The sequence below is a fragment of the Aspergillus niger genome (genome assembly GCF_000002855.4).
Source record: "Aspergillus niger supercontig An11".
Taxonomy (NCBI): Eukaryota; Fungi; Ascomycota; class Eurotiomycetes; order Eurotiales; family Aspergillaceae; genus Aspergillus; species Aspergillus niger.
In genome coordinates this window covers 313098-323265 of record NT_166526.1, presented here as the reverse complement: position 1 = coordinate 323265, position 10168 = coordinate 313098, and the positions used below count along the sequence as shown (strand labels likewise).

The following is a 10168-nucleotide window of genomic DNA, read 5'->3' as shown; positions in this document are numbered from 1 at the left end:
AGAAGTGAGAAAAAGGGAACGAGGAAAGAAAATACAATGACGGTGGACGATGACCCGCTCCAAATATGGCGCCCTTACCTGCAGCAACTTCCCGCTCACCACGACCCTTCTTCGGTCAATCTCGCTGACCTTGAGAACCACTTGCTTAACGGAGTCCCACGGGTATTGACACGCAGAAATGAAATTCACGTCCGACTAACGGATGTCTACGATGGTGGGTACCGTTAAAGCCCCTCTGTGGAAGCATACGAACTCACGCCCCATGTCTCGCAAGATCATCGTGCAACAAAACTCCACAGGGACTTGGAATCGCTTCAAGGCTTTTTCACTACAGAGTCGGCCATACCGGATGGGTTGAATATAAGGATCTTGTATGCATGCCTTGCCCTAGTCAATGGCCACCGGTATGAATAAGGTGCTAATCAACATTGGGATCAAATAGGTCCATCTACTCCTCCGCCTCCATCCTCCCGCTCAAGATTACTCCGCTGTTTATGGCCCTTCTGCTAGAGCGATATGCCGTCCATCCGTCTTTTATCCAAGTGCTGCTCTCTTTTGGGAGAAATGTTCATATTTCAGAAGCAGGGAACAGCCTTCTATGTGTGGACGAGCGCGAGAACGACGCCTGTGAGTCTTGATTGTTTTCCATATTTATGATATCAAGAGATCAAACGGTAACATGAGGCGAGCAGATGTTTCATATCAGCTCAACTATGTTGAAAAGACTAAACGCAGGCTGATACCTTGGTCATGGCGCCACACTGGGGTGTACCATCATCGTCACCAATCAAATGAGCATCAGAGAGGATACGATTTTTTCATTCTCCTTCATCCGAATGAGACTAGTGTCCCGGATGAAAGGATTCTAGATGGGCTTGGAATCTTTGAAGAGCCAAGAATGCAAGCAGGCCTAAGCCAAAATGAAGCCAGGAACCAATCAATACTGGTTCATTCGCTAGTTCTCTCCTCCTTCATTTGCAACTGGAGATGGTATCTTCGATATCTCGGAGATCAGTTCGAAGATTTTGTACGCTTCACAATTCCTTAGCGAGGCTCTGACCATCTTACCTCCCTGGGTCGGGCTTTCATGATAGCAGAATGACTATTGGGCTAACAAGTCTTACTAAATCAGAATAACAGAGCTCTGGTGGACTTACCTGATGAGTCCACTCCCAGAGAGAGCTATAAAACAGTTTCAGAGCTTCGCAATTTGAATGACTTCGCCCTGCGCGCACATGTCTGCTGTCGTGGCAATTTGGACCTAGTTAGAGCCCTGAAACCCGTCATTGCCTCTTCATTGGGTAGAAGGGCAACGGAATCCACGAGACAAGCTCTCCCGGGGTGCGAAACACTATCATTAGCGCTCGAGGGCTACATAAAGAGCTGTGAAGAGCTAATCCCAAGGATGAGGAACGCGATTGATCTGGTTGGCTTCCAAATCCCATAAGTCGTCAATCGAAGGACAGGCTATGCTAACGCTACATAGGCCGGCTATACGCTTTCGCTTCACAATCAGCTTGAAACAGCGAGAGTCGACCGTGAACTGCGCGATTTGACCAGCAGCCTAAAGCGCTTGCAGGAGGACAACTTGGATGATAGCGCCGCAGTCAAAGTAATCACATTCGTGTCGGCAATCTACTTACCAGGCTCTTTCATCGTAAGCCTATATGGAATGAATTTCTTCGTCTTCGATGAGGATTCACGCCAGATTGTCATTGCCAAGGACTTCTGGGTATTTCTCGCCACCTGGCTGCCGCTGACCCTGGTCACAGGGTTGATATATGTGTTGATTGTATGGTTCGATGCTTGGTGGAAAAGGAAGCCGTTCCGCTTTTTTGAGCGTCCGGGGAAGCGCGACGTGAGTAAACCGGAGATGCAGGTTGGGAAGGAGTTCGCAAATGAGTGAGATGGAATCTAGATTTGGTAGTCGTTGCTCTTTGAATGAAGTAAAGGGTAAATATGATGCCTCAATGATTTCTATCACTGGGAGGTAGATCAGATATGAATAAGCTGGTCTCGTTCCATAATACCACCGTTACTACCCCCTGCTGCTCATAGGCCCGTACTTTGCTGGCCAGCTTGAAGCTCTTCGGAATTTCCAGAACTTCACGGCCCTGGGAAATGGAGGCATGCGTTTGATTTTCTCGGCGAGTGATCTCAAAGCGGTGTAGATATAAACGCGTCGTGATTAGATGACCGCTCTTAACTAATCCGAGCAGATATTCATCGCCAACCATACAGCTGACCGTCACATTCAAAGTATCGAACGGGCGCTCGATGCGCTCTGGTTCAATGCCGTGCGATTCACTACGCTGCTGATTCAGGGTAACAGCAAGGTACCTATTCTGGTCATCTGCAAGGACACACCCTCGACCAGAACTGTTTGGCATAACAGAAGTATTCCAGTGGAACCGATGCTGCTTTATATTTGTTCAGTGATGCATCATGTGAGGCGGGTGGCTGTAGTATAGCCTACCAGAGAATAGTGAACAGCGAAATCTGGTTCATCAGCCAACCCTTCAATTTTCCAGACGTACAGAGACTCTTTCTTTGAGCTCCTTGCCCACGCAAACAAGAAGTCACCCCTAGCGTTGAATATAGCTTGCGTGAATGTTTGTTCCAAGTCGGGCAATTTCAGTATGCGCTGCATATCTGATGACGACAGGGATGTCCAAGAGAGGAGCAATAATTTGTTGTCCTGGACTAGAGCGAACAGACCACGCGGAGATACGGCGACCGATATTACTTTCTCGCTTTCTATGGTATTGGGTAGGCTTTGAGAGAAGCCTGAATTAACCTCTCCAATATGAAGCTTACTTCCATTAGTATAACTCCGTAAGCACTACAGAGAAACTTACCATCCTTTCCCCCTCCTCCTTACAGAACCCCCAAACTGCGAGGTACTGACCTTCGATGACAACCTCGGCATTTCCTAACTTTCCGAAAAGTGCTAGAAATTGGACCTCTCTGATCTCTCTTTGCGAAAGGTCCAAACTGAGTACTTCGACTTTGTCATTTGACACTACTGCTATTGGGACCTTGCCTTGGCAACTCGTCCGCGACAGATAGGTGTCAATGCAATTTTTCTTGCCATGCGGCAGTGGCTTGCTCGGCGCCTGTAAGCCTGACCCTCTGGGAAGTTCTCGATGGTTTGGCATTCGATTGGATGGCAGACTAAACGGCGGACTGGAAGGCGGACTGGATGCCGGACTTGATGGTTGACTGTATGGTGGATTATATGGCGGACTGGATGGCTCACTGGATCGACTGTTTGATCGACTGTGAGACTGATTAGATAATGAACTGGGTGACTGCCTGGATGAGGGCTCGACTGGGGATCCGATGGGCTGCGAATCGGGATCTCGAGGCACATCGCCTGGTTTGTACACACTCGTAACATATGTAACAAGCTTCTGCGCTTTGGGCCTGCTCTCCTTGTCGATGATGAGGATGTCTTTGATTGTCTTGACCCATTCACCTACTACTTTCTCAGGAGAAGTTTGAATGTGGTCAAGCCATCGGACAACCGAATCTCGTACTTTGAAACCTGTCGCTTGAGGCGACAAGCTTTGACCAAAGTGTTCATCCCAGAAAAAGTCATTAGTTATCCCTATTTGCCTTTCCTGAGCTAAGTATTCAACACCTTCGCGTCGTCCGATCGCCCAGGCAAGTACTTCAGTGAAAATGCATCCATAGGCCCAGATATCACTTCGCCGACCTATCTTGTTGGTCATGGCCCTTGATCCTATTCGGTTAATAGCTTCCGGTGGGCGATAGGTTCCTCTTCCCCCGTGAGGGTTCACTTCAATTGTCGGTTCCCGGTAACAGCCTCGCACACTGAGTGGACGGCTGGAATCAAGCTTCTGAGGTTCAAGCACGGAGATACCAAAGTCAGATATCATCCACTTTCCCACAACAGAGCTTGCATCATTCCTGATTAGGATATTGTCCGGTTTGAGGTCCAAATGTGCACACATGATGTGCTCGCCATCAACCTGGATATAGTCATGCAACCACTCAATAGCGCACGCCAGAGCCCAGCATTGGTGCAGCAGTGGCTTGAATATAGCTGGATCGCCTTCAACCGGTAGGCGAGGAAATTGATTGTGAAGCTCATAACTCCCTGCCCCACCATGTAGAAATTGGTACAAGTCTCCGTGCTCGGCATACGGGAAGAGAATATAGTAGCTGTGTGGATCGTGGTCCACCGCTGTGTAATGCTGCAAAATGTGACTCTGTGTTGTAAGACTCTCCTTCAGAATTGTGAGATTCTTATATTCCTTGAGAAAGGCTTCTTTGGAGTCGGAGCTGAACTTCTTGCAGGCAACTTTATAGGCGGAGCTGTTGGTACAGTCTCTATCAAATTCCCAGTACCCCGGCGTTATAGTCACCAAGTCAACTTCGCCAAAGCCCCCAATGCCCAGCTTTTCAGGTTTTTTCTCGAATGGTAGTCGACTCTTCGAAGGAACACAATGTAAGAGCCTTGTGCAAGAGATCACTGTTGGGCAGAAGTCGCATTGGTGGGATTCGAATTGGTCGACTAGCTCTGAATGACCTGGGAGGAATGTCTCGATTTGCTCTCGCTCTAGCGGAAGATCCTTATCGGTGATACTTCCAGTCAGGAATAGACTCCGAAAGTTTGCTAAGCAATGTGTGGCACCGATCGATACGAGAGTGGTAAGGATGACAATGAAGTTGTGTTGGATGTTGTGCAGATCCTCAGTGGTGAGGCAGTCGGTATAGAGTACCTTGTGGATACGACCCTCCTTCTGCAAGATCTTGACCAAATCCTGATAAGTAACGAACCGGTTGGTAACCTCATATCGCCGCTTAGTATGATTCTCCAGGTCATCCTTAATAGCTCCAGTGGCTCTCCAGAATTCGGAGCCGGGTTGAGGACTACTCATCTGGTTTGATTGCAGGAGTTGGACGACATGGAAATGGCATGCTTTAGTGCGAGTGTGGTAAGTAAAGGAGATACTGTGGTGGTGAGCAGGGAACGGAGCTGCGTCGCTGAGAACACGGTCATGTGCAGGAGGCACAGCCTGGTGACGGTGATAAGCAGCCTGCTTCTGGTGATTGCTAACTAAGCCGAGGTTAACCGAAGCAAACTACTTACTGAGTAAGCTTTCTACTTACTAGATACTCCCGACTAACTAGCCAATACTTAACTTGCGAGTGATGTTACCAATTATGAACTACGACTAACTAGTGATTGATATATCAAAGGGACCAGTGATTATATATCATGGTCTGAAGTTGCAGGGTAGAATTGAGAGAAAGCATCCGCTGGTGTAGTAAATCTAGATACAAACTATTTATGCTCAATATCACATATTCCTACATTTTCCTCTCTATGGAAAATGAGCTAATAGGTGGGCATAGATTCTACTCTTCCGTTTAGATGATGCAAATTATCCTGTATCTACGAGCAGCCAACTGGGGTATATGATACAAAAGCGTATGTAGTGCAATGAATAAGCAGATTTAGATTCGCCAGTCAAATAAAAGATATGTCGAATCTGGGCCAGACTCAGCTCAGTTCCCCTCATCAGCTCTAGTCTGGCAAAATAGTGGCTGCAGCCCAACAAACAGCCTTGTTGCCCAAAGAGCGCAAACGAGTCAGCCACTATAGTGGCGGTGCATCCTGTGGCTTATCCGCAGCCTTACACACTACTATTTGCGGCTCACATGATGGTATATATATAGATCCTTGCTTATCACTGCATACATTGGTGACCACGGACCTTTGACTACTCCATACAGGGCACCTGAGTCCATCGGCCTCTGAGACGATCGTAAAGCGGCTGGATTGTGCCAAGAAAATGCCAGGGTAGCATCCGACATGAATCGCCTTATCTCCGGGCAAGCAAGGAACATCCGCCGGACAACACAGTCGCGGGGCTGATCGGAATGGCGTCCTGACAGCACAAATAGCGCATGCTTAGCGAAGGGGTGGACCAAAAAGTCACAGCTGAGTCGCGATCCCACCGAATCAGGTCCTAAAAGAGCGCTGGTACGGAGGACTACTCCCTAGAAAGCAAGACGCTGAGCTGATCGGGTAGAGGATGAGACGGATCAGCAATGGCCGGTGTCAAGACTTGACTAGGATCAGGCCTTAGCTTCATTTAGGTTCACCACTGGTTTTGTGTGAAACCCCGGCTTTGGGGCCGCGGTGGGGAAAGTCTAGCAGGGGTGGGAAATTACCACTCTTGTATAGTCACCTCGCTAGTAGACTAGTCCCGTGGGTGAGGCGGATAGTTCCTTATTCCCTCTATCTCTTTCCACTTAGACTTATTGAAAATCTGCCACATTCACTGGTCTCATAGCGTTTGTTTAGCACTCCACGTACTGATTAATCATTTTGACAGGGGCAAAATGATGCTCGAGACTTCACAGAGGCAATTGGCCAACAAGGGCTCTTTCATTGAGGGTCAATCTCGCGCTTCTCGCACATCGCCGAGTTTGTGCTAATGAGTTAGTGTGAGCCGATTCTTTGTCCACAATCCTTGTCCGATCCCCATCGGGCTAAACTAATCACCGGGGTCTTTCCGACCAACAGATGGGGTCAGCCATACAGAAGCCGTTGAAGCCGAGACTAAGTACTAAATGAACAGATCCAAAAACATTGAGAGTCTTGGAGTCACGGAACACGCTCTAGTGGACCGGCTAAATATCGTCGCATGCGGTGGTGTCTCGTTACTGCGCCCAAGTTGCTTTAGCATGTCCCGCCAATCGAATCTGTTTCCCTCTTAAACTGGCCAGGGCAGGCATTGCTAGTTTGAAAATCTGCTTCCCTCGAGGCTTAAATGCTCGGACTTCGCTCCTATTCCGGGTGTCCTCACTGCCTCTTTCCGTGTTTATCCAACCCGCTGTGCATTAACTATCACTTTTGGGAGTCATGTTGCGCCCAGCATGGAATCAGGCTTGGACAAGTCTGCTTCTAGGGTTTTCCGCTACAGTGTCAGCGCTGGATCTGGAAATTAACAGCACGCGTAAGGCCCCCCTCGACTGGATCACCGTGAATGGGATCGATGAGCTGACCAACCCTCTTTTGCACGACATTCAGAATCGATCAAAGATGCCGCAACAGTGACAGTTCACAATACGCTTACCAACTCGACTCTCAGCGGCAATGTCAATCCGGTGTACGGTGATGCTAATGAGTGGATATTTAACTCATCCACCGTGGAGGCGTGGCTCTACTCGACTCTGATTCCGTTTTGGAATCTTACTGGAAACGACACCTACAATGAACTCATCAGCAAGCGCATGTATAGTATGGCAGGACTGGAGCTCGGAGATTCGTGGGCAGAATCTGACAACGATACCAACATGAACCATGCGGCTTGGGCGCTGGGTGCTGTAACGGCGGCTGAGATGGACTTCCCGGCCGATTCCTCCAAGGAGTCTTGGCTGTTTTATGCAGGTCAGGCTCAGGGGACCTTGAGTAGTACCTTCGCATTTTCGAATATATGCGACGGTGGTCTTGAAATTTCCAACGTTGATATAGAAGAGACGAACAAGTCGATGAAAGACGCCCTAAGCAACGGAGAGTTCCTGCAGTTGTCTGCACGACTAGCATATCTCACCACGGGTGATAATCAATCATCTTATGTAGCTGATGCAGTTAAGGTTTGGGACTGGTGCGTGGATAACGATATGGTGGTGGAGTCAAATTGGACCATCAATTACCTGGTGACGAATACGACCGCCTCAGGGAACTGCACGGCGATGGCAACGAATAACGGGGAATACACATATATCTATGGCCTGTACATGAGCGCGGCAGCATACATGTATAATGTGGTAGGTTTGGAGAGGCTTCCCCATCATGTGTGAGAAAAGTTTGGCTAATTCTGGGTGCTCAAATCAGACCGGCGCAGCTGCTTGGGAGAAAAGAACAAAAGGGATGTTAAATACCATCATGAACATGTTTGTTGATGATGGTGTGATACAAGAACTTGGGATGGAGATCAGCCCTGACGCAGGATTCTCGGGTTCGACTTGGGACGATGATACTGCGTACGCCTTGAAGGGCCTCTTGGCATCCTGCCTTGCGGTGGTGACACACCTCATGCCAGAAACCGTGGACACGATTGAGCCTCTCCTCCGGAACACTGCAAAGGCCGTTGCGAAGCAATGCAGCGGCATGAGCAACGGCACTGTCTGTGGTTCGGATTGGACTAAATCGACATACGATAAGGATCCCAACTTCTTCAGTTCGATGAGCGCTGTGAATGCTTTCACAGCAAACTTGTTAATGGCGCGAAACTCCAGTAGCTCAAGCACCACGGGAACAAGCACCAACGGAACAAGCACGGACGCCGGAAGTGGTGGAAGCTCAGGTGGGCTCTCTGGCGGGGACATTGCTGGCATTGTGGTCGGATCCGTTGCTGGCGCTGCTATGATCGCTGCTGTAGCCTTTCTAATCCTCCGCAAGAAGAGGAAGCAAGCTGAAAGTGGAGCAGGAGTAACACCAGAAAAGAATATGACCACTGACTCCAAAGGCGGTTACCAGGCCGCGGAACTCGAGCCACGAGAGGTTGCGGAGCTTCCACAGGGCGCTGCCTCCTACAACTTCCCGGAGATGGACACTGACACTGCGATGGAACAACCGCCCCAGGAGCTGCCGCCCCAGGAGCTGAAATCAACGAAGACGATCCGTTATGAATTGGCCTAGCTGAGATGTATACTTAATTTTACAGACTAATGTACATAGAAGGGAGTGCCGGGGGCTTCAATTAGGCATACTACACGATCTAGCAAAAGGGTCACACCACTTAATCGAAGAGCAGTGTTATGTGATTCATACCAACAACTAGCATATTTAAAGGCTGGTTTAATTCTACTTTTTCAAGTATCATAGATCTTTCGCTGGAAGGCGTTTGCTCCTGTGATCGCGAATGGACCTGAGCACATCAAGAGTCCCAAGAGATAGTTTCCACCTGATCAAGAAGAAAAACATTCAAAGAATATTTACTTCTTCAGGAATAACCCTGCTGAAAAAATTCTTAATAATTCTGGTGACAGCACGGCTTTCAGCACTAATGCAAAAGTAGACAAGGATTGGTAGTCTATACAGGGATTTGTGCAGTCTTGACTGACACCTGCAACTGTCGCTTCCTTACATATTAGAGCCATTTAAAGCAGATATTGGGAGGTATGCCAAGGATTGCCGTACCATTAAACGGGGCTTCTACATTATTCTTCATGGTTAGCCGCCTTGATAATGACTCTGATAGACCTTTGGCCGCATGTATGGCCTACAGAGCAATTCCCGAAAATCATCTTTCGTGAGATTCTTGACTAACATTCCCTTGACTAAATATGTCTGCCTATGCTTAAAAAGACTCATGCAGAAGGCTGGCACTATCCTATATAGGCAAAGTGGGTAGTCCTAATCACCTAACATCTGATGAAATGCTGGAGTGGATTCTCTCCGACCGAAACCAACAGCTACGGATACACCATCAAATGCACTCCAATACCCCTCTTGAAGGATTATGAGACTCGAATGTTATTCTATCACGTCTGTTTGGTGCGTGAAACATAAGCTACATTTTCTTCCTTGGTGACAATAGCATAACTAATGGTTGAGTCGTCTCCAGGATACCCCTCACATTCTCCCGTCCACCTGAGTCTCCCCGCCCGGGGATACTATCAACCCCACAATCCAGTCACGCGAAATGCGGAGGGCGGTTGAAGATATCTGCAAACACTGCTTTTGCATGCGCAAGGACCACGCTAGTCAATGCCGAATTCTTCATCCGACCCTATAGCGTCTGGACTTTTACCAAAAGTCTCCTCCCATTATCTTTGGAGCCGGAAATACTCCGCCTTTTGGCTAATACCACGAATACATTGGAAGGAAGGATTAATAGAATTGCTGATCTCTGTATGGTCATTGTCGGTCGGCTTTTGGGGCCCTTGGTCCTTCCAGGTCATCTGAACTTGGCTACGGAGCCCGTGAACTTGCGGGTGGAGGTTTATGATTGCCGTTAATCTTTCCCGAAGGAAGATCATCTTCTCAGATACAGTCGAGGTTGTTAATGAGACCAGCAGGCGGATGCAGTCTTCGTCCTATAAATCGGTCTGTAGCTGGCATCCGACGTAATGGGCAACAGGCGGCAGCAGTTTTTGCGGATTCTGGTCTGTAGTTCTCCTA

General features: G+C 48.4%; 4 protein-coding genes across 4 annotated transcripts; 3 read left to right on the top strand and 1 right to left on the bottom strand.

The window, feature by feature from the left end:
• Positions 1-36: 36 nt before the first annotated feature.
• On the top strand, positions 37-1906 carry An11g01260 (uncharacterized protein; the record flags this gene model as incomplete). The annotated part of the gene is made up of 6 exons (XM_001394096.3): positions 37-214; positions 275-371; positions 443-627; positions 693-1027; positions 1133-1426; positions 1517-1906. The coding sequence occupies 6 exons, from the start codon at positions 37-39 to the stop codon at positions 1904-1906; spliced, it is 1479 nt and encodes a 492-aa protein (XP_001394133.3).
• A 61-nt stretch (positions 1907-1967) lies between these two features.
• Positions 1968-6128, bottom strand: An11g01250 (uncharacterized protein; the record flags this gene model as incomplete). The annotated part of the gene is made up of 9 exons (XM_059750053.1): positions 1968-2114; positions 2247-2345; positions 2477-2644; positions 2859-3043; positions 3130-3267; positions 3305-5086; positions 5534-5647; positions 5748-5974; positions 6031-6128. The coding sequence occupies 9 exons, from the start codon at positions 6126-6128 to the stop codon at positions 1968-1970; spliced, it is 2958 nt and encodes a 985-aa protein (XP_059604256.1).
• A 250-nt stretch (positions 6129-6378) lies between these two features.
• An11g01240 (uncharacterized protein) lies at positions 6379-8683 on the top strand (the record flags this gene model as incomplete). The annotated part of the gene is made up of 5 exons (XM_059750052.1): positions 6379-6463; positions 6644-6698; positions 6804-6961; positions 7070-7809; positions 7877-8683. The coding sequence occupies 5 exons, from the start codon at positions 6379-6381 to the stop codon at positions 8681-8683; spliced, it is 1845 nt and encodes a 614-aa protein (XP_059604255.1).
• Positions 8684-9165: 482 nt separating this feature from the next.
• On the top strand, positions 9166-10160 carry An11g01230 (uncharacterized protein; the record flags this gene model as incomplete). Its single annotated transcript, XM_059750051.1, has 4 exons — positions 9166-9296; positions 9433-9519; positions 9612-9987; positions 10041-10160. 4 exons carry the CDS (start codon positions 9166-9168, stop codon positions 10158-10160), a joined length of 714 nt encoding a protein of 237 aa, XP_059604254.1.
• Positions 10161-10168: the final 8 nt, after the last annotated feature.